Source organism: Portunus trituberculatus, chromosome 35 (assembly GCF_017591435.1).
Source record: "Portunus trituberculatus isolate SZX2019 chromosome 35, ASM1759143v1, whole genome shotgun sequence".
NCBI classification, from domain to species: domain Eukaryota; kingdom Metazoa; phylum Arthropoda; class Malacostraca; order Decapoda; family Portunidae; genus Portunus; species Portunus trituberculatus.
Genome location: NC_059289.1, coordinates 10221873 through 10245925, shown reverse-complemented (window position 1 = coordinate 10245925; position 24053 = coordinate 10221873). Strand labels below are relative to the sequence as shown.

The following is a 24053-nucleotide window of genomic DNA, read 5'->3' as shown; positions in this document are numbered from 1 at the left end:
TTTAAAGAATTCATTTAAAGGGGAAAAAAGTGTAATAATGCAAGGTTTTTATACATGAGAGAGAGAGAGAGAGAGAGAGAGAGAGAGAGAGAGAGAGAGAGAGAGAGAGAGAGAGAGAGAGAGAGAGAGAGAGAGAGAGAGAGAGAGAGAAAGAGAGAAGAGAGAGAGAGAGAGAGAGAGAGAGAGAGAGAGAGAGAGAGAGAGAGAGAGAGAGAGGAGAGAGAGAGAGAGAGAGAGAGAGAGAGAGAGAGAGAGAGAGAGAGAGAGAGAGAGAGAGAGAGAGAGAGAGAGAGAGAAATAAAGCTAAATGCAAGAATCAAACTTGTAAAGGAAGTTAAGAGAAAGTGGGAAGGAAGGAAAAGGAAAGTGAAGAGAAGGGAGAGAGAGAGAGAGAGAGAGAGAGAGAGAGAGAGAGAGAGAGAGAGAGAGAGAGAGAGAGAGAGAGAGAGAGAGAGAGAGAGAGAGAGAGAGAGAGAGAGAGAGAGAGAGAGAGAGAGAAGTGAAGGAGAGACACAAAGAGAGAGACAGAGAGAGAGAGAGAAGAGAGAGAGAGAGACAGAAAAGAGAGAGAGAGAGAGAGAGAGAGAGAGAGAGAGAGAGAGAGAGAGAGAGAGAGAGAGAGAGAGAGAGAGAGAGAGAGAGAGAGAGAGAGAGAGAGAGAGAGAGAGAAAAGAAAATAGCTGTAAAGATGAAGGGAGGGAGAAGATGGAAGAGAAAAGAAGGATAGACACAAAGGCAGAAAAATAAAGAACACAAAGAAGAAACCAATAATAAAAACAGAAAAGAAGGAGAGGAGAGAGTGAGAAATGAAAGTAGCTGTAAGGATGAAGGGAGAGAAGAGAGAAAGGAAGAAAATGAAGTAAAAATCAATTAATAGAAAGAGACTGGGACTAATAAATAGCAAAGATGACGAATGGAAACCGAGGAGAAAGAAAATGTAATGGAAAAAAAACAGAGGAAATAATGGCTTCATGAATAAATGGATGCAATGAATGGTTAATTAGCAGTGAGTAAATAGGAAAGGAGCCAAGTATTGCAATGAACCCCTCCAGTGTGTAAATATATGGAACTGTCTGGTATGGCCCTTTAGCGCTCTCTCTCTCTCTCTCTCTCTCTCTCTCTCTCTCTCTCTCTCTCTCTCTCTCTCTCTCTCTCTCTCTCTCTCTCTCTCTCTCTCTCTCTCTCTCTCTCTCTCTCTCTCTCTCTCTCTCTCTCTCTCTCTCTCTCTCTCTCTCTCTCTCTCTCTCTCTCTCTCTCTCTCTCTCTCTCTCTCTCTCTCTCTCTCTCTCTCTCTCTCTCTCTCTCTCTCTCTCTCTCTCTCTCTCTCTCTCTCTCTCTCTCTCTCTCTCTCTCTCTCTCTCTCTCTCTCCTCTTTCCTTCACTCTTCCTATTCTATCTCTACAGTAACTCATGTTAATTTCACAGCTACAGTGTCTCCAGCCACAACCTTCCAAGAGTCTCATGTTAATTTTAGAGCCTTTGACTACCTCCTGACTTGTGACTTTTGACTTGTGACTTTTAGAAGACTCACCATATTAGCGCTCAGCCGGCTTTGAATGTGATGGCTGGTTGGCTGGTGGGTTGGTTGGCTGGTGGGCTGGTTGGATGGTGAAGTGGTGGACTGGTAGGAGGGAAAGAGATATTGAAATGAGTTACTAATCCTCTCAGTTTTGTATAGGCAATATTTATCCTTAGATAAAATAAATCCTGAGTTTATTATCCTTCATTACGGCCATTTCCAGACATTATATTGACTAGAAATCGTAAAATATATAGCTGTAATTCTATTGTCCTCCTCGCCAGTGCTGGTAAAGTCTCTGTACCGCGCCTCTAGTGCTGTGAATAATTGCATCTCGCACTGAAAGGGTTAATCGCTACACGCTTCTCCTTGACCTAAATTCCTGGACAACGGAGGCAACGACGCGACGCCTTCGACAATGTCACCTTGAAGATAAAGCCATTAGCACTTAATATTCCTGCCGACGAGAGTGGCTGGGCTTGGCGGTCGAGCAGGGCGTCGGTGGCGGCAGTAGAGGCGGGAGCGAGAACATAGGAGTGAATTCACTATAATGAGAGGCCGGAATCTAACAAGCTATTTGGCAACAGTTGGCGCCGATAGAACCGTAACATAAATCCCAAGAGTCGTGCCGTTTAGCTTCGGCAATAATCGTGATACGTTCTGAGCTGCTCTTTGCCCTCTGTGCTCCCGGTGGCTGCACAGGGCACTTCCACCTACATGAACCCTTAAAGGACGGGGAGGAGGAGTCCCGTGCATAACGCTTGGCTGCTGCACTCAATATTTCAGTCTCTATGTATTTGTGAAGGACGATGCATGCTGTGATGAACCTTATTTACAACAGGCGGCGCATGTAGGTGGCGACTTTCCAGCCAGTGATGAAAGAGAGGAAGTTGATTGCAGATAAGTTTTAAAATAACACTTATTCAAATGCTGTCGTCAATGCAGGTGTGAAGTAATAATTACTGAAGATTATAGATTGAAAATTCATAAATAGAAGATTATTCCTCAAGTCTTATATATATATATATATATATATATATATATATATATATATATATATATATATATATATATATATATATATATACACACACACACACTTTGACGAAATCAATAACATATTTGATGGATGGGAAGAGAGAGAGAGAGAGAGAGAGAGAGAGAGAGAGAGAGAGAGAGAGAGAGAGAGAGAGAGAGAGAGAGAGAGAGAGAGAGAGAGAGAGAGAGAGAGAGAGAGAGAGAGAGAGAGAGCAGTTACATAGAACTGGAGTGAATAAAAAAAAGGAAGGAGGGAGGATTCAAGCGGGGAGCGAGAGGCAGCGAGGCAGAGACAGTGTGCAGGGCCAAAGCCACGCGAGGGAGCAATGCTAAGCCGGAGACAGCGGGAAGGGGAGAGAGCAGGTTAAAGTTGAGGTGGGGCGCCGGGCTGCTGTGAAGGACGAGGTGCAGTGTTTTAGAGTGACGGGCGATCAGCAGCGGGAATCGAGCATCAGGTCAGGAACACGGCATCACGAAAGGAGAAGACTAGCACGGGAAGTTTAGTGCTCATGTTCTGTAATGCGAAGAGGTCTTTGTCTTGGCGGGAAGATATTCAGTAATATGGAAAGTCAATAGCCCAGATGCAGAATTGAGAAGAGGTCTTAAGTGCAGTGAGAAACAATGCAACCATTTGAGAAAGGTTAATGCACGTGTAGTAATGTGAAGAGGAGGGGTTAAAACAGGAAGGTAAGGTACAGTAAGGTGAAGTAAAGCAAGACAAGAGAAGATAGGGAAAGGTAGGGTCAGGTAAGGTTGAAATGAAGTAAAGTAAGGTAAGATAAAGTTAGGTAATGTAAGGCAAGATAAGATGAAGCAACGTAAGGTAAGGCATGGTAAGATGAAGTAAAGCAAGACAAGGCTACGTAGATAAGGTAAGTACTTCTATTGCATCATTTTCAAAAACAAAATTGATAAATATTTAAAGAATAACTCCCAACAAGCTCTCTTCTTGTCCGAATAATTAAACATGATATTAGTTTAACAATTATTTTGTGTAACTTTTTTTCTTGATAGATATGTAAAGTTCACCGTAGGGTGAATAATAGAATCTGCTTTCATTCTTTCCTGTGAAAATTCCATGTCAGATTTTCCATACTGCATGGTACTTTTCCAAACTATTTTCCATGCCAGCGTAAGCTGGAGGGAGTTGTGGGTGGGGAGGAGTCTTCTCCTGTACTGTCCTGTCTCTCTTATCTGTAACCAGTTAGAAGTAGATACCAAACAGCCTCGAAAAGACCAAGAGGTCTGTTGCTGTTTGGCTTCCCTTTGTATTCCTTTGTAAGGTAGGGTCAGGTAAGGTTGAAATGAAGTAAAGTATGGTAAGGTAAAGTTAGGTAATCTAAGGCAAGGTAAGATGAAGCAACGTAAGGTAAGGTATAGTAAAGTGAAGAGAAGATAAGGTAAGGTAGTGTGAGATAAGCTTATACAAAGTAAGGTGAAGTAAAGTAAGGCAAAGTTAGGTAATGTACGGCTAGGTTCTGTGAAGCAAGATAAGATAAGGTAAGGTAAGGTAAGGTGGGCAAGGTACATACATAGTGACTAGAAAAGATCGCATTTGGAACAGTAACTTATGTAACTATTTGGAAATGTCAGAGTTGGTGTGTAATTATGTGGAGAGGTCAGACAGAGGTGGAGCGAAGAGGAATGCTGCTGTTTTAAGGGGAAAGCTCACAACTAATGCAGAGCGACGTTAAAATGGCTAGACATGACGTGGGGCGTTGCGAAAAAGTCGTAGAAATGTGTCAGCGACGATGGGTAGGTCAGTCACTTCTGCAATCTAGTTATTGAGAGATTAGAAGCAAAGGAAACAAAGCAAGAGGAAAACTTTAGAGACGAAACAGACAGGCAACAAAAGAGAGAAAAGGAAAACAATGAAGGTTAACTGAAGAGAAAAAACAAAGATATGTAGACAGAAAAGCAAACGTCAAAACAAAACGTGGTAAAAACAAGGATAGAGTGGAAAAAATAAAACAGCAGTGAGAGAAAGAGAAAAATAGAATAGCAAAAGGAAGATGTCAGGAAGAAGACAGACAGACAAAGAGTAAAAGGGAGGGCAGAGCAACACGTCTCAGGAATTCACAGGACACAAAACAAAGAATCAGACTTGCTCTTTTCTCGTCCCATGACCCGGAGTTTTCCTTTCCCTCTACGTGCAAAGGAGGCCGAGGCAGGTCAGGGGCAATGGAAACTGAAAAAGAATAGCTTGATTGCTACCCGGTAAAAGAAAAAAGGATAGTAGTAAAGGGTTTAGTCGCACTGGCCAGTTCAGCGTCGGTGTCATAATGCAATTCGCTTAAAATAGTCGAGGCTAAAAAAAAAAAAAAAAAAAAAATAAAATATAGATCTGAGCTTACAAATAAAGAGACGAAAAAAATAATAAAAATACCAGTTTGATTCACACATTACTAAGATGAACGTAATACGTATTAAAAAAAAAAAAATTCTTGTGCAGCAACGTTCAAGAATTTCAGGCGAACTTTTAGAAACTGATTAAAGGAAAAGAAATGTGGATTCCTTACTATAATGACTTCAGAGAGAGAGAGAGAGAGAGAGAGAGAGAGAGAGAGAGAGAGAGAGAGAGAGAGAGAGAGAGAGAGAGAGAGAGAGAGAGAGAGAGAGAGAGAGAGAGAGAGAGAGAGAGAGAGAGAGAGAGAGAGAGAGAGAGAGAGAGAGAGAGAGAAAGGGAAGAAAGACGGAAAGGAGATTAATGGCAAAAAAAGTTACAAAGGGAAAGAATAAGAAATGAGCGATAAAGGGGAACAAGACAAATAGAGAAAGAAGGAAGAAAAGAAACTGAGCACGAACAGGAGATAAAGCAACAACATAAAAGCAAAACAGGGTAAATACACACACACACACAGCACACGCACACGCGCGAGAGAGAGAGAGAGAGAGAGAGAGAGAGAGAGAGAGAGAGAGAGAGAGAGAGAGAGAGAGAGAGAGAGAGAGAGAGAGAGAGAGAGAGAGAGAGAGAGAGAGAGAGAGAGAGAGAGAGAGAGAGAGAGAGAGAGAGAGAGAGAGAGAGAGAATTATGAGCAACAAACATTAAGTAGATATACAATCAACTTAATTTTTTTTTTCGTTTTTCCTTGCTATCCTCCTTTATGGCACCAACAAAAAAAAAAATCCGTGCCATTTTCAATAACCTAAGGCATAAAAAAGCTGCGCCATTAAAAGTAAGTGCAAGTAAACATTAAAATTATAACGCTAATGGGGACTATGTCAGACTGAAAGGTGTTGGTGCTAATGAGAGGCGGCGTCCAGGTAAGGCAGCCGAGGGGAGCGAGGGAAGCGGGCGGTGGACGGTAGTACAGTCACGCAGTCAGCGGCGGGTGTTGGTGGTGGAGTGACGCACACCGCAGACAGGCACTGGCATAGCAGCTGCCGACGCGCTCCCCGTGCTTCTCGCTGGCGCTGGTGGCCTTCAGTAGTGAGTCGTAGCGAGGAAGAGTGAGTTAGGGACCGTAAAGAAGGCGGACAAACTTACTGACACCTCGCCATTACTTAGAGAATGCCGTAGTGTTTGTCTGTGAGAGAAGTGAGTTAGTTATCGGCAGAGAGAACGCGGACTCGACATTACTTTAGTAGTAACTTTTTTCAACTAAAAAACGAAGCTGCGCAGTGTTCGACCTAGTGAGGAGTGAGTTAGTAATCGACAAGGCAAACATAGAAGCGATATTACTTTTGCACAACACTCAATTTTCCAACGCAGTAAAACGAAGCTATGGGATATTTGCCGTGGAAAGGAAAAGTTAGTTACGTGTAAAAACAAATACACAGACAAACTCATACGTTTATTTTCTCAATGTTCTTTTTTTTTAATGGAAACTGAAATTCAATGACTGAATTCTTTGCATGACAAGAGCGAGGGCGAGAGCGTCTAGTATTTGAAGTGCAAGTATTCAGACGCGCTGCTAGTGAGTGACTGCGAGCGTGGACGGTGGTGAAGGGTGGAGGGCGGATTCCAGTGAGCAGTGAGTGGCCTGGCGGTGTGAAGTCATCCCTGCCCTCAAGACTCCAGGAACTAAACACATCTCTCAGAAAGAATTACTGACTCTCAACGAAAGCAATGTGATGGAGAGAAGAAACTGAGAACCAGATGCACTATATTTTCAGCCATCACGTTTATATTCTTTCCCAGGGCAGTGAACTAATTAAGCAATGTAGCAGCTTTTAAAATCATACCAATTACTCACAATCTTTTCATTCCTTTTCTTCTCGTCACAGTCCAATAGTGAATGTTTAGTAAATTCATAACACACACATTCATTAAGGGATCGCTTTCGTCATCCAATCACCGAGTTGAGTCAGGGTTCGTCCCAGGACTCGCTTTCACTAATAAGGTACGATTCCCACTGAGGCCTCCAGGCACCAGAAGGGCTGGCCTCTCCTCTCCCTCTCCCTCTCCCTCTCCATCTCCCTCTCCCTCTCCCTCTCCTACTCCCTCTCCCTTCCCTCATCTCCCTCAGGCTGGAATAATTGAGTGATGAACGGCAGTGGGGGGAATAGATAAAAGAAAAAAAAGGTGGGGAAGTGAGTGTGAAGGACAGGGAGAAGAGATGGAAATCAGATATGGATGGAAGGAAAAAAATAGGGGGAAGAAGAGGGAGGTGAGCAATGACGAGGAAGGGAATGCAAAGGAGACAGGGAAGAGATAGAGAACAGATAGGAAAGGAAAAAGAGGGAAAGGAAGAGAAGATAGGGATGGAAGAGTGAAATGGAGAGAGCAAGAAGGAAAAAAAAGGAAATTAAAATAAGTAAGGATAGGAAAGGAAGGATCGAGGAGGAAGAGGGGCAGATCATCTTTAATCTATCGTTAAATATTTTATTATTTATCTAATAAGCAAGCGCCGACATAATCGCATGGGCTCTCCATCTGACAGTAATATTTTTCGCTAACGACACTTGTGATGGATTACACGTATCTGTGTATTAAGTGAAGGATTACACTTGTTGTGATCGTATTAGCAAATTTGTTAGTATGATCATAACACGTGATTAAGCGTGAGTGTGTCTGCCCACCTGTCCGTCTGTCTGTCTCTCTTATGTCTCTATGTGTCTGTCTGTCTCTGTCCGTCTCTCTCTCTCTCTCTCTCTCTCTCTCTCTCTCTCTCTCTCTCTCTCTCTCTCTCTCTCTCTCTCTCTCTCTCTCTCTCTCTCTCTCTCTCTCTCTCTCTCTCTCTCTCTCTCTCTCTCTCTCTCTCTCTCTCTCTCTCTCTCTCTCTCTCTCTCTCTCTCTCTCTCTCTCTGCCTCGCTTGACTCACTAATGAACACCTGCCCTCCTCACATAAAAACATCTCATCACCACCAAAACAAGCTCCTGCGAACACTCCACCTCTCAGTACACACATTTACACACACAGTTACCGCCGGAATATACTGATGGAAACTCTCACACTGTTTTCATATACTGTTGTCATTTTTCTTCATTTCTCTCCTCGTCCGCACTGAAAACTCAACACTGAATGCTTTATTTTCTACACTCATCTCCGCTCTTCTTGTCCAGTAAAAAACTGAATGAAAAACATGTTTGCTTTGTACATTCATTCTTTTTTTCTATATGTTCGCCTCTGTGATTTTTTTTCTTCCATCTGACGCCAGCTGAGCAAGGCTAATACAGCAGTAATACGAAAAACAAGACATAACTTTATCTCTTTTACGTAAGCACAGGCAAGTTTACACGGTTAATTCTGCTGCGCGTCTTGTTGGGCATGAAATCTCATCATATCCTGTTGCTCTCTTATTCTTCCTCCTCGTATATTTGCGTGATCTCCGGCGTCTGCTCTTGCATATATGAAGGAAAAGGGAAACTCCTGCATACACGAAGGGAGCGCGGAAAGTTACTCTCACGTACACGAAAGGAAAGGGGACGTTATACTCTCGCACGCACAAAGGAAAGGGAAAGATACTCGGCTCTCACATACAAGAAGGAAAAGTGGAAAAAGAAAATTATTCTTTCATAGACAAAAATCATATTTTCTCTTCCTCAAAATAATCGTGGAAAAATTTGCTTGGATACACGAACGAAAAAGGAAAGAGAGAAGAGAAACAAATGTAGTTATAAAATTGGATGGACACAAATTCTTAATGAACGTAATTACTAAAAGTTAATCTCATGAAAATATTCTCCTAAATTCAGGATAAAAGAAGATGACATGGTCTGTGGAGCCAGAGGTAATGTGTGTGTGTGTGTGTGTGTGTGTGTGTGTGTGTGTGTGTGTGTGTGTGTGTGTGTGTGTGTGTGTGTGTGTGTGTGTGTGTGTGTGTGTGTGTGTGTGTTGAAAGATAGGTTGAAAGGTTCGTAGGTAGATAGAGAGATAGATAAAGAGATAGACAGATAGATAGATAGATAGACAGATAGATAGATATATAGATAGATAAATAGATAAATAGATACCAGATGATAAAGACGGTAGACAGAAAGAAAGACTGACATACAAATTCCAAACACACACACACACACACACACACACACACACACACACACACACACACACACACACACACACACACACACACACACACAAAGTTGATAACCAGAATGACAGCGACGACAATGGTAAAGTGGCGGTGACTCTTGTTGTGGTGTTGGTGGTGATGGTGATGGTGATGGCGGTGGTGATGATGATGATGGTAAGTGAAGTGACTAATGCACTGTGGACACCGACACAGCCCCCACAAACCCCGGCAAGTGTCTGTCTTACTCCATTAGCGTGCCGTGTCTCTAAAGGGGAAGTTTTTCTTGCTCTGCTTTCCTAATGTTGACTTGGCGTGCAGGTGACCGAGCTCCCTCCCTAACACTCCTTTTCCCTCTTTTCCTTTTCTCTTTCTCCCTTTCCTCGCTTTTCTCCTTTATCTTTCCCTTTCTCCCTCATTCCTCGCTTTTCTCCTTTATCTCTACCTTCTTATTTCTCTTCTCTCTACCATCGTGCAAGTGACCGAGCTCCCTCCCTAACACTCCTTTTCATTCTCTTCCTTCTATCCCTTTCTCCCTTTTCTCGCTTCTCTCCTTTATTTCTCCCTTTCTATTTCTCTCCTTTCATCCACCGTCTCTCTATTTTCTTCCACTCTCTTCCTTTCTTCTTTTCATCACCTTTTCTACCTCCTTTCCTCTCTCGATCCTTCTTCCCGCTGACAACTACTCGTACGTTATGACCTTAGCGTTATTTAAATCATTTAGGGTAAAAATGATAAAAGTGATATATTTTTACATTCATTATTGAAGGAGTGGGAATTAACTTGTCTATCAACTTGTTTTTTGCCGAAAGATTAATTGGTTTATTTATAGAATCTCGATCATATGTTTTTGGTGTGTGTGTGTGTGTGTGTGTGTGTGTGTGTGTGTGTGTGTGTGTGTGTGTGTGTGTGCGTGCGCGTGCGTGTGTGTGTGTGTGTGTGTGTGTCAGCCATGAACGTATACCGCGTAGTTATTCTTTGTTTCTATTTCTCCTTTTTCTTTTAATTATTTCCCTCTGTATCGTCAGTCACTGAAGTCACGGCCGCGCACTGCATAACCCCTCACTGCTTTTACCGACACTACAAAATATTCATTTTTATATCTCAGAGTAACACACACACAAAAAAAAAATTCCTTTGCACTTTAGCATATTCGTTGCCTGGAGTTGATGGAGCGACATTGCATTTTTAAGTTTCTCCTTTGATCAATGTTTAAATTTTTAGTGCTCTTGTGATTTAACTCCTGAAAAGTGACGGGGGATTGAGAGAGAGAGAGAGAGAGAGAGAGAGAGAGAGAGAGAGAGAGAGAGAGAGAGAGAGAGAGAGAGAGAGAGAGAGAGAGAGAGAGAGAGAGAGAGAGAGAGAGAGAGAGAGAGAGAGAGAGAGAGAGAGAGAGAGAGAGAGAGAGAGAGAGAGACAGACAGACAGAGAGACAGACAGACAGAGACAGACAGACAGACAGACACAGACAGACAGACAGACAGACACAGACAGACAGACAGACTGACACGGGCAGATAGGAAGACAGAGACACAGACAGAAAGAGAGAGACAGAAACAAAGAGACAGATAGAGAATATTAGACTTACAAAAGAAGAACACCCACAATATTTCTCCGATCTATACAATAACGGTTCTATCTTTGGCGTAATGGGGAAGACTCCGTGTGTTGGAAGTGGTTGTGTGTGAAGACGATGCCCAAGTGGTCTCCTCTTTACTGCCTGTGTTTCTCTTGTCTTCCATTCTCTGCTTCTTTCCTTTTGCTCTCATTTCCTCTCCCTCCCATTCTATCACATCACTTCTCACCTGCTATTTCTTGCTCTTCTCTTTTTCTTTTCGTCTTTCTTTTTTTTCTTGTCTTTTTTTTTATTTTCTTTCTGTTCTTTCTCCTAATTCCCTTTCTCCGTTCCCGTGTTTTTTTTCTCTTGTTGGTTTGTATTTTCTCCTCCTCCTCCTCCTCCTCCTCCTCCTCTTTTTCCCACTCCTTTTTTTTTTCCTGTTCTAGTTCATTCGTTCCTCCTCCAGCTCTTCCAGTCCTACATTTTTTTCAGTCTTTGTTTTTTTCGTTCCTTCTCCTCCTCCTCCTCCTCCTTCAAAGGTGCTGACGGCCTGCAGGTTTGACTCTCGTCCAGCGCTCTGAAATCACACGCATGATGCCACAAGTATCTAAGTTTCAATTGCAACACGTAATTTGTAACTTCTTTTCCGACTTCTTTCTTGCAACATCTGACTGGAAGAAGAAAAAAATGACGATGAGGATGAGGAAGAGGAGGAGTAGGAGGAATAGGCAAAGATCAAGAACAAGAACAACTATGCAACGAATTCAGCACAAATCCATAATAAAAATAGAGCTAAAAAAACTAAGACAAGAAATTAAAAACGGCATCTTTCTCTCTTGGTTCGACTGTCAGAGCAGCAGATGTGAGTAGCGGCTGTCCCAGTGAACTCATGCAACACAGACTACGAAGCTCCACGGTATCGCAGCCTGCTTGTGGTGTCGCAGCTTAGCCATGCGTCACCTTTATGGCCCAGCAGATGAACGGGCTTATGGAAGTGAGACGGAGGGCGCAGTTATCGGATAGAGGCGCGGGTTAGGTGAGGGTATGGTGCGCCCGTGGAGTGGCCATTCATTAAACATTCACTGCACGTAATGGGGGTCGGTGTCCTGAGTGACGGAAGCGGTAAAAGCGTCACTGAATTGCCATGGCGGGCACAGAGCGGGGCGAGTGTGGAGGGGGACGATCGTGGCTGTAAAGTGATGGGGAAACTTTGCGGCAGATGATTGTATTGAGTGAGCGAAGGAGAATCACGGTTGACAGTGTTGGTGGTGAGGGTGGTGGACGCCAATGAGGGATGGATGACTCCAGCTGGCATAGAAGGCTTAGCTGCTCCGTGTGTGTGTGTGTGTGTGTGTGTGTGTGTGTGTGTGTGTGTGTGTGTGTGTGTGTGTGTGTGTGTGTGTGTGTGTGTGTGTGTGTGTGTGTGTGTGTGTGTGTGTGTGTTTAGTATGTTAAACCTTGTTGGGTGTAGCAGTGCAGCTTAAGATATCACTATATGTATGTGTCTAATGCTACGTGTGTGTGTGTGTGTGTGTGTGTGTGTGTGTGTGTGTGTGTGTGTGTGTGTGTGTGTGTGTGTGTGTGTGTGTGTGTGTGTGTAACTGTATGTACCATAGCAATACTAACACCGCCTAGCAATACTACTTTACTTCGTGGCATGTCGATATATATTTTCCTGTTTAGAACTACCAAAGACTATTATTACTTCATCAGAGAGACCATCACTATAGTTCCCCGGGAGCAAATTTCATTGTCGCATGTTCTCTCTCTCCCTCCAGCGGCAGGCGTGGTGCGAGATGCCGGTGTTGGCCGTAACTTGGCCTCGAGGGGAGCGAATGCCACATTAAGAGACCTGAGGGGGAAAGACTAATATCTTCTGGGAGGGCGCCGTGTGTTAAGAGTCAGCCTGTTCCCTCTTGAAATATTGGGACATGGGCGAGGGGCGATGGCATAGATAACTTCCAATTTCATTTACTTGTTTTATTCATTTGTTTATGTATTCACTTTTCCACGCTTACATTTACTTCACTGTTTATTTATCGATTTATCTATTTTTGTCATTGGAGTTTGCTCAAAGTATGAAATAATAAAGCGTGAGGTGAAAGGGAGATTAACTGGGAGAGAAATACGAAAGAAGGGGCCAAAGAGTAATTTCTTATGAAAATAACTTGCCATCCCACGTTTACAAGAGACTGCGATGTGAGTGTTGAGCGTAGAACCCACACACACACACACACACACACACACACACACACACACACACACACACACACACACACACACACACCTAACAGAATCCGATAACTTTATCACACAGCAAATGAATGACCAAGAAGAACGTAACTACAAGAACCTGACAAGAAAACAAAGGCACAAGACAATACGAATGAAACATCAAACGAAAGTGATCAGCCCATAAGAACAACATTCGAATTGTACTGCACACCATTCCGATTGTGACAAAGCTGAGGGGAAGCAGCTGCACAGGAGAGATGAAGAGACACTGAAGCACTGAGCTACTAGGACCATTAAAGTGAAGACACGCATACTTCATCACAGGTAATGGAAAGGAGGGAATTGAATAGAAGAGCAGGAGGAGGAGGAGGAGGAGGAGGAGAAGGAGAAAGAGCTCTAGGAAGCGAGACATCAAGGGAGAATGAGAATGGACAGAGAAGAACCTTGCGGGGAAGTGAGGAGATGGAGAAGTGCATTAAAGATCCTGGTGGCGTGAAACCTGTATGAGCATGTGAAGTGAATGTAGGTGGCGATGAACAGGGAGGTGTGTATGACTAAAGATGAATCCTAGCACATTGATAACCTCCAGTGTCATGAGTGCGGAGTGACGGGTGGAATGATTAGAATGATGAGGTGGCAGTGAAGATGTGACGGTGTGTCGTTCTGCTTGTCTGTAGAGCAGAAAATAGTGCTATACTCTGAATAGGCCTAGGGTCTTCTTCTGTACTCTGTATGGTGGATGAGATTTTCTGCTTTATTTTGCGTAGTGGAGTGGCCTTTGTGCTTCATTTTGTAAGGAGAAAAAAATAGTGCTTTGTTTTAATTAATAAAGAAAGTCTAATGATTTATTTACTCTGTGTTGATGTGGGTGCGGACTTTTAACTCCTTCAGGACTGACTGGGACGCATTTTTATCTTGAGTTTGGGTATGATTAGACGATTTTATTGGCATTAAGAAGGGTCTAAGGAGGTCAGAAGATTAATGGCCACAGTCTTCACTATTTTAAACCTCACATGAGTTTCTGAACCCGTATACAATCGCCAAATATTAACCAGAAGGAATATGAAAACGTGTCACGGTATTGAAGGGGTTAACAAGGCATTCATCAAAGCAGAAACACGTGGTAACGAAAGCTTAACATAAATAAGAAATCACGTCTAGACATTCTGATCAGCTCTTGCTCTCAACATTACCTTTGGTTGTGACGCAAGGCAGTGAGACGCAGCGGGCTTGCAACACTGTCATCCCCACTTCCCCGCTGCCTTGACGAGTAAATCACACTGCGCTGCGAGTAAGAGAAATTATGAAAATAGAGAGATGGTTGAAATGGAGCTGATCATTTCATTTTGCCACGATCTATTCCCTCACGTTTTGTCAATATGCGAGACTTTTATCCACCGGTGGCTTTACAATACTCAACGCGTGCACGTCCATAAGCCAGGGGAAAGCAAAGGCGAGGGTTTCGTAAGAGCATTGCAGTAATCCTCATCAGAAGTGCAAGGGAAGCCAAGCGATAGAGAAAGGAATGGGGCAAATCTCCTCTTCAGTGATTGCATTGATTCTGGATACTGCTGCTGCTTTCTTTTTTTTTTTTTCATTAGCACACAAATACTTTCTGCCGCATGCTTTCTGTCTGTCTGTGCATGTCTTTCTTCTCTCTTTCTCTTCCTTTCTTTACTTCTTTCTTTCACTCCTACTTTTCTTTTTCTTTTCGCGTCTATCTGTCTGTCTTTCGCTGTTTCTTTCTTTCAAAGACTGTCTCTATCTGTGTCCAACCCCCCTCTCTCTCTCTCTCTCTCTCTCTCTCTCTCTCTCTCTCTCTCTCTCTCTCTCTCTCTCTCTCTCTCTCTCTCCATCTATATAACTTACACAAGGCACACACTAACAGTCAGCACTGCACAACATTACTTCCCTCGCAGTAGCTTCCACGAGTCAGACGCGATACTCAAAACTCTCCGGGCAACTCATGTGAACCCGGCGCACGTGTAGGGGACCTATATTAGAAAGACGGGAAGATGATTCGTGAAATATTAAATACAATTACCCCATGAAAGGAAGGAAAGATTTGATAAACAGATAAGAGGTAGAGGAGGAGGAGGAGGAGGAGGAGGAGGAGGAGGAGGAGGAGGAAAAAGGAGGAAGAGGAAGGGGAAGAGGAGGAAGAGGAAGAGGAAGGGAAGAGGAAGGGGAAGAAGAGGAACAGGAGGAAGAGGAACAGGAGAAAGAGGAGGAGCAGGAAGAGGAACAGGAGAAAGAGGAGGAACAGGAAGAGGAGGGAGAGGAAGAGGAGGAGCAGGAAGAGGAGGGAGAGGAAAAGGAGGAGCAGGAGGAGGAGGGGGAGGGAGAGGAGGAGCAGGAAGAAGAAAAGGAAAAGGAGGAGGAAGAAGAGGAAGAGGAGAAGGAGGAAGAGATGTACACAAGATTAAGCTGTTCTTCATATGACTTATATAAAATTCATTTTTGAGACCCAATATTCCACTTTCTCAGCTTTCCTTATAGTGAGGTGACTAAAATTACATGCAGTATCGGACACGCGAACGCATGACACAGAATAAATGTGACTCCTGATTTGTATTTGAATTTTTTTTTTTTTTTATGCAAGAGGGAGATTAGTCAAGGGCAACAGAAAAAATGACGCACTTCAAATGCAAGTTTACTAAAAGACTTGTAAAGAATTAGCCGAAAGAAAGGGACAAATGACGTGGCAGCTAAATTTTTCCGGTTTATATTACTCTTTTTTCTTACAACTGTGCATTGGTGTCTCGGCTTTCACCTGACGGAAACGAGACACCATAGTTAACTTTATTTACACTTTCATTATACATGGCGCTGTGGTGGTGGTGGTGGTGGTGGTTGTGGGGATGGTAATAGTGGTGGTGGTGGTGGTGGTGGTGATAGTTGTAATAGTGGTGGTGGTGGTGATATTGGTGGCGGTAATAGTGGTGGTGGTGATACTGGTGGCGGTAATAATGGCGGTGGTGGTGGTAGTAGTGGTGGTGGTGGTGGTGGTGTCTTCCTTGGCGCCGTAACAAACTTGCCCTAACAAGAGAGCAAGAGTTTGGTGTTGTTCTGTGTTTGTTGGTCAATTTGTATGAGTTGGGTGTTCGGAGCCTCGAGGAACAGCTCGGGAGGAGTTTTGGTGTGAGTGTCGTGTTGTCAGACTTATTACGTCACTGCAATGAGGCGGGAGGGCGAGGCGGTGACTACCTTGATTTTACTCCATTATTTTGTCTCGAGTCTTGGAAAAGAAGAAAACCATTACTGAACATGAATGATTACAGTAAATAAGAGGTCCCGTTTTGGTTTCCCGTCACTACGCGTCATATTACTCGTATTTTTCATCAAGACTTTGCTGATTTATTTTGGCTAAGGAGTGGTTTCATTCCTGTCAGGCAATAAGTAAACACTCACAAATCGTTAGTGCCACAATAACTCCAGGGAAGGGTGCCACTATGACCTTCCGAGGCAGGGCAGCAGGCAGGGAGAGGGTGTCGGTAAAGAGCAATGATGGCGAGGAGGGGAAGTGAACAGTGACCAAAGATTGACAATAAGATAAAGGAGAAACGGAGTCAGCGGCCATCAACTTGTCTGTCTACGTAATTTATCGAGCTATACGAATATATATGAGTCTTCCATAAAAATGAGAAGCCTCGGTCGGGAAGAAAGCCTCCGAGGACCTGGACATCATTTTTATGATGGACGGCAAGGGAGCGGCGGCAGGCCACGTTGGAACATAAAATACCAACTTTTCCAATGTGCTGTATATTGTAAGCTGGGTCAGCACAGCCTTAGCTCAGCTGCCCCATGACCTGCATGTCACACGGCACCGGTGGCTTATTCATAGTTGTCTTTTTGTACGCAATTGTACGCTCTTTCTTTACATATAAAAACTGGAATATTGTGAACACTGCAGTCTGTCTCATATCTATAGGTGGTTTTCAAGCAAGTCTCGGCAATCTGACTCTCCGTGTACCATTCCACCTGATGATGAGTAAGAGATGTGCACGGGGAAGTGCCTTCGTGGTGACCTTACTGTGGTCTGCTCTCTGCTTCTGCTGTCAATAACCTTTCTCCGTATCATCCGCTAAGCAAACACCACAACACTCCATTGGCTCGGAGGGAAGCCACACCAGCCAAAGTGTTCAGTGCCAGCACCAGGCGAGGAGGGGAGCCTTGCAGTGCCGCGGTGAGTGACGCCGGCGCCATATTTTCACCAGGAGGCACTTCACTATCGGCGTTTGCTTCTGACAAGAACTCGTGGACTTCCAAAGCGGCCTTAAATCACTATTCGTCCCGAGTTTGGCCTGCAGTGAGGCATTGGGGCGCCGGTAATGCTTCATTGGGCTGAGTGCAGCACGGCAGCCGCCTCGTGAATCAAACCAGCGATGGCCAATAAGAGCCAAGCGCCGTTCACTTGGCCAGCCTTGACCCTGGCAAGGCACGGGAGAGGGCGGAGGTGAAAGGGAAGACAAAGGGATCGCAAAGGAACAGAAGCAAAGAACAAACAGAAGGAGGAGAGCGAAAAGAAGGACGAAGACGAAGACGAGGAGCAGGAGGAGGAGCAGGAGGAGAAGGAAAAAGAAGAGAAAGAGGAGGAGGAGGAAGAGGAAGAAAGAATGACGACATCGCCGAAATGACGAAAACTCAGCACGAAAAGGAGGAAGAGGAGGTGAAAGAGAAGCAGCATCACTTACCATTAGTCTCCCCCATCCCCTCCACCGGCTGTCATGCTGGAAGATGGACCTCCTTACGGCAACCATAAACCAGTCGTCAGAGAGGTGGATGATTTGCTCTTTTTCTCTAAGAATTCCCAGGCATTGCACCAGAATCACCCATCAAGGAAGAAGTGAACACGCCTAATTAGCAAACGCCTACTCAGTACCCCTGCTACAGTACACACTACACAGCCCATTCGAAGCCTGCCCCGCGAGCACTACGACTGAACACCATCACAGAGGACAAGCTGCAGCGGGGGAATAAAGTACTTACAGTCGCCTCACATCTCCACCACCTGTCACACTCCTCGATATTGCACCTGCCAAGCTTCAACATCTCACCAACACGACGCTGCCTTCACGCTTACCTCAGGACGTACGGCTCCCAAGCGCCAAGTTTCACGGCAATGGCAGGACATGGGGACGACAAAGAGCGGAGACACATAACAAAGGCATAACGAGGCAGCGGTGATTCCATTGATTGGTAAAACTTGGACTGTGTTGCTGCTCTGTGTAAAGGAGAGATGAGGCGTGTCGAGGTTCTGTGGAAAAGAGAGAGAGAGAGAGAGAGAGAGAGAGAGAGAGAGAGAGAGAGAGAGAGAGAGAGAGAGAGAGAGAGAGAGAGAGAGAGAGAGAGAGAGAGAGAGAGAGAGAGAGAGAGAGAGAGAGAGAGAGAGAGAGAGAGAGAGAGAGAGAGAGAGAGAGAGAGAGAGAGAGAATCATTTACTAGGAACGTAAATCAAGGCACACCTGAAATTAAATCATTTGAGCTTTCATACTCATTTCATTTTCTGGGGAAGAATTTTTTTTCCGTTTTCTATAATACTTCGTAACTTGTTTAGATCCTTCACATGTAAGACAACAATTGACACTATTCATCAACTCCCTGTCTGCTTCTGTTTCATCATTCCTATGACTTGAAATCCCTCGAGAAATATTTTGAAGGTAATTATCCTCATTTCTATCTTTTAATTATTTGCATTATTTTCTATTTGTTTTCCATCCTGGTAGGTACTTCGGTGTAACTTTATCTATTTATTTCTGGTTTTCCTTGACCAGTACCTACACAGCATAAACGAAAAGAATAACCCAATTTAACCTAACCTAACCAAACTAAATCTAACCACAAATCTAACCTAACCCAACCCAACCTAACCCAACCTAATCTAACCCAACCCAACGTAACCCCAAACGTAGCCTAACCTAACCCAATCAAACCAAACCAAACCAAACCCAGCCCAGCCTAACCTAACCTAATCCAGCCTAACCTAAAGTATACCCAGAAAAGAGACACTATAGAGATAAAAAGACGCTACATCACCAATCCCCCAGAACTTCCTCTGTCAGCCAGATGAAGGGAGAAGGCCTCAGGCGATTCCCTTCACTGATCTCTCTTATTCCTCTATTTCATTTCCACCGAGTCTCCAGAATTCCTCCCTCTATCCTGTTCTTTCCGCCTCGCCTCCACATCCTTGTCTATGCCGCCACTCCGTCACAGTAACCTCCCACACGTCGCCTGTCCGTCACATTAACCTTCCTTCCTCCTAGGCCGCCACTCCGTCACCGTAACTGTCCACGTGTAATGAAGTTGTGCAGCAGAAACTTTTATAATTAACAAAGTGTAGTTTCTCTCCAAATGTACGTAGCCATTTCTTTCAACTTGCCTCTCCACTTTGTGCCTTAATGATTCTATCAGTAGGACACCGACCACCACCACTACTACTACTGCGACAACGACGAGAACAACGACAATGACAACAACGACAACAACGACAACAACGACAACGACGACAACAACGACAACGACGATAACAACGATAACGACGACAGCAACGACAACGAAGACGTGAACAGCGGCAGTGATTCTTATGATGGAAGCGTTCACCTAATACAGTAGGTTCGCCTTGAAGATGATGATGATGAATATAATGATAAGAAATGATGATGGTGATGGTGATGATAATAACACCACCACCAACAAAGGCAACAACAACAAGAATAAAAAAAAACTAATAAAAACAAACTCATAAATTTTCTCTCACACACACACACTCTCTCTCTCTCTCTCTCTCTCTCTCTCTCTCTCTCTCTCTCTCTGACAAAAGATTGATATTTTCTATTTCATAATGACAAAAACAGTTAATATGCCATGGGGATTTCAGTGCAAGGCTGGCGAGAGGTATTTCTTCATGCCGGAAGCTGCTCACTTAATGGTGAAATATTTATCGCGGGAAAGACGAGGAAAACTCCCCGTCCAATGAGGTAAGTGTTTCCAGGAGAACGGCACGTAAAGAAAGAGAAAAATGAGACATGCCTAGTTTTACGATGCCAAACTTACTATCCCGCACAAGTAATTACTATCACGCCAACCTCAAAACTGGTGCCTGCCAGTGGTGCCGGCGCCGCCCCGCTGACGTCCGCAAACACACACACACACACACACACACACACACACACACACGGACGGACGAACGGAAGGATGAACGGACAACAGCATACAATAGACACTCAGAAAAACAGACAGACAGACAGAGACAGACAGACAGACAGACAGCAGTACACAACAAACAGGTGTTGGGAAGACATGAGGATCGATCGGGTCTGCCAAACCTGACCTGAGAGGGAACTCATTTGAAGGTGATCGCCTGTTTCCTCCTCCTTCTCCTCCTCCTCCTCCTCCTCCTTCTCCTCCTCCTTCTCCTCCTCCTCCTCCTCCTCCTCCTTTTCCTTTACCCTTAATTTTTTTCCATAGTTTCCTTCCCCTTCAACTTTATCTTTTTCCTCCACTTTGTCATCCACATACTCCTCCTCTTACTTCTTCGCTTTGTTCCCTCCTCCTCCTCCTCCTCCTCCTCCTCCTCCTTTGATGCTTCTACTTTTCAAAACTCATTCTTTTCATGACTATGTTAAGAAATTGATAAAGAAGAGCTAGGAAATAGGAGGAGGAGGAGGAGAAGCAGGAGGAGGAGAAACAGGAGGAGAAGGAGGAGAAGGAGGAGGAGGAGGAGGAGGAGGAGGAGGAGGAGGAGGAGGAGGAGGAGGAGGAGGAGGAGGAGGAGGAGGAGGAGGAGGAGGAGGAGAATCAGAAGGAAGAGAGAAAAAACAAAACATTATACGATAAAGAAATAAAAATTCTCTCTCTCTCTCTCTCTCTCTCTCTCTCTCTCTCTCTCTCTCTCTCTTACCATCGTTCCCTTCCTCTATTGTTCACCATCGTTCCCTTCCTCTTTGTTCCTATCTCGCATTGAACAGTTTTCACCCTTCCTCCCTCCCTCTCTCATTACTTTCCTAATGCATGGATTTATAATGTTCCTGGAATATGTCTCGTTTTATTGGGTGTAGTGTGTGTGTGTGTGTGTGTGTGTGTGTGTGTGTGTGTGTGTGTGTGTGTGTGTGTGTGTGTGTGTGTGTGTGTGTGTGTGTGTGTGTGTGTGTGTGTGTGTTGGATATGAGTAACGATTTAACTAAGCAAGACATTTTCAAACTGTGAACTCCTTAGTCGCTCGTTTTTAAGGCAATGGAGTCAAAATCGCAATAAATCTACATCAAACGATTTCTCTCTGCGTAAGGAGATGGCAGGGCAGTCAGGAAGACACGAACCTGACTCAATTCCCGGTCACTGCAGCAACCACGTCCATACGAAACACTGCTGTCCACTACGGGAAGAACCACCCACACACATTCTCCTCATCGTGATATGGAAGCAATAGCGTCAGTCCACGAGTTTATGATAAAGGAGTCTATCAATATATAATGTAAATCTTATCACAAAAAATCTGCATACACGTGACAGCGAACGGCGGACACACAAAGGTCTCTTGCTCTTTCCTGGAAGTGAAGGATTCTGAAGGAGTGAGGGAGAAATAACTTATTGATGGGAAGTATTGTGGAAAGAGGAAAGGAAAGGAAGGGGATGACAGAGAAAAAGACACAAAGTAAAGGATAAGTGGAGAGATGGACGAAAGAGGAAAGGAAAAAAATCGCATGGAAAACAGGGTAGAGAGGGAACAAGAGAAGGAAAACATAAGGAACAGAAGACTTGAAAGAAACGTAATGGTATATGGAGGGTGGACGATTGAAAAGAACGAGGCACTGAATGATGAGTGGGAGGACAAGATGAATGTGTGAGTGGAAGGGAAGAGGAGCGAGACATCAAGTAAGAGTCTAATTTGTAATGGAGTGAAATAGTGAGTTAATGGGGGAAGATGGAACATGAAGGTGTATGGGTGAACGCACTAGAAGGAAGTGAACCAGATAGGAAGGAATGGGATGGGACTGGAAGAAGAGAAAAAGGGAAAGTGATTGAGAGAAATGGACGGCAGTGAAGGGAAGTGTAGTGGGATGAAGGGAGAGGGAGGAGAGAGTGTAATAAGAATGAATGAATGAAGGGAGGAAATGAATTAAGAGGGAGTGAGTGAGAGTAATGGTAGAGATGGAGAAAGGGAATGGGATGGGAGGAAAGGTGAGTAAGTGTCATGAGAGAGTTGGTGATATTAAGGCAGGGAGGGAGAGGGAGAGGGAGAGGGAGAGGGAGAGGGAGAGGTAAGGGTCACGAATACACTGAAGTAATATTTCATCATGGACAGTGCAACATTTCACAACATTTCACACGATCAATGCTGTCATGACACTGTTTTCCCCTCACACACACACACACACACACACACACACACACACACACACACACACACACACACACACACGTCATTCACCACTGCTACGTATCCATGAATCTTACTGACACCAACTTCTGACTTATCAAGACTCACGCTTCCTAAAGAGACAAGAGGGACGAGACGAGGCGGTGCGAGAGAAAGGAAAGGAAAGCTAAGGTTGACAGATTCCATTACTATTGTCAAAGCAGATCAGAGTGGATGTAACTGTGGCACGTTGGCTAACTTCTGGCCGGGACTGTGATCGTATTTGGATAATTTTTGAGTTGGGTGTGTAATTTTGTGTATGTGTGAGTGACCCCGCGCGGAAGCAACGCCACCACCCACTACCAAACAAATGGGAGTTGTTGTATGTGTTTCGCTACAATTTTCCTTTTTATCTTTTTTTCCAAACAGGTGTAAATATATGCTCTGACAAGGCGTGTGTTTGGATTCCCGTGTTTACATGGGAACTGGGAAACAAATACTGCGCTAGTCCGCTGATTTAGAGACTCGAATAACAGAAAAATAACACATACATCACGGAAAATATATACGCATATACATACATATATTTATACACGAGCGAGGAACAGCGCCCGTTGTGTTGAATAATAGTATTGAAAACTGAAATATGCGTGATATAAGGTGCAAAGCATAACTCTACATAAAAAAAACAAATAAATGAAAAAGCGAGTGACAGAACAAACACTATAGAAAAGAATGAATGAAAGAAACACGTGCCTGCAGTAACCACAGGAGGAAAAAGACCCAACGCACACTGCCTGCAGCTTGTCGGGAAGAGGCGACAGTAAGAAACCGTGCCGTGAGGTAAGACGAGAAGGAAAGAAAGACAAGCCGCTAAAACAACAACGAACACACTTCAGACTGTGAACTGTGGCAGAGAGAGTGACGGTAAAGGTGACGGTGACTCAATCCAGGGAGATCGAGAACTGCCTGATGGAGTGACAGAGTGAGAGAAAGAGGAAAACAGTGAGGGAGCGAAAAAGCAAGTGAGTGAGAGACTGAAAAGGGAAAATTAAAGTGTTATTGTGAGTAACGCCCAGTGCGCGCGCACACACACACACGCACACACACACACACACACACACACACACACACACACACACACACACACACACACACACACACAAAACCATGCACCCCAGACCTGCCTGACATCGCCTGGCCGCGCCAGTCTCGCGGGGCTGGAGCCCTGCCACCATCAGGCCCCCAACACCCTGCCAGCCCCGCCCCCCGCCCCTTGCCCCCCGCCGCGGCACTCCCCGCTGATGTGGCGGTGAGGGAGAGTGCGGGGGCGGAGGTGCTGGTGTGGGCGGGCGAGGGTGTGGGCACTGCTGGCCTGTGTCATCCTCCTGCCCCGCCCAGCTACGCCCGCGCTGACCACGCCCGTCCCCGCCCAACAAGATGACTGGGGTAAGTACTAATACAACTACTATTATCACTACGACTATTGCTACGATTTCTCTCTCTCTCTCTCTCTCTCTCTCTCTCTCTCTCTCTCTCTCTCTCTCTCTCTCTCTCTCTCTCTCTCTCTCTCTCTCTCTCTCTCTCTCTCTCTCTCTCTCTCTCTCTCTCTCTCTCAGACAATTAAGCTAATGTAAGTTTGCTATGATAGGGTCAGATTATCTTAGCGGATATAACGCAATATAACATAACAAATGTAACATAGCTCTGCATTAACAACCAAGGCTGCATGGTCTTCACGTGATGCGTCAATACATGCAGATTCATCACAAAATCTTTACAGCCTTCAGTTAACTCTTTGGATGGTCACGAGAATGGTCTGTACAGGTCTTCTTAGTCAGTAAAGGTGAAGGTCACGCTACCGATGTACTGAACCATTACAACGCCATAC

The 24053-nt window shown here is 44.5% G+C and overlaps 2 protein-coding genes across 14 annotated transcripts in view; one reads left to right on the top strand and one right to left on the bottom strand.

Annotated features, from left to right (window-relative positions):
• The window catches only part of LOC123513155, a 143753-nt gene that overhangs the window by 4140 nt on the left and 115560 nt on the right, over positions 1-24053 (bottom strand). For 3 of the 11 annotated variants that reach the window (XR_006677275.1, XR_006677274.1, XR_006677272.1), the window contains 3 exons: positions 17891-18064; positions 14001-14092; positions 1532-1621 (listed from right to left, as the gene is read on the bottom strand). Coding sequence is in view for 4 of the 11 variants with exons in the window: in XM_045270071.1 (XP_045126006.1) it covers positions 11180-11243; positions 14001-14092; positions 17891-18064 (330 nt within the window). In the remaining 7 variants the exon portion in view is untranslated. Of the gene's footprint in view, positions 1-1531; positions 1622-11000; positions 11244-14000; positions 14093-17890; positions 18065-24053 lie in introns of those variants that run through there. The other 8 variants (XR_006677277.1, XR_006677278.1, XR_006677273.1 and 5 more) reach the window with 5 other exon arrangements.
• The window catches only part of LOC123513154, a 104090-nt gene continuing 85893 nt past the window's right edge, over positions 5857-24053 (top strand). The window contains exons 1-2 of one of the 3 annotated variants that reach the window (XM_045270068.1): positions 5857-5987; positions 22592-23611. In XM_045270068.1, the coding sequence (XP_045126003.1) occupies positions 23603-23611 (9 nt within the window). In that variant the 5' untranslated portion in view covers positions 5857-5987; positions 22592-23602. Of the gene's footprint in view, positions 6096-22591; positions 23612-24053 lie in introns of all 3 variants that reach the window. The other 2 variants (XM_045270069.1, XM_045270070.1) reach the window with 2 other exon arrangements.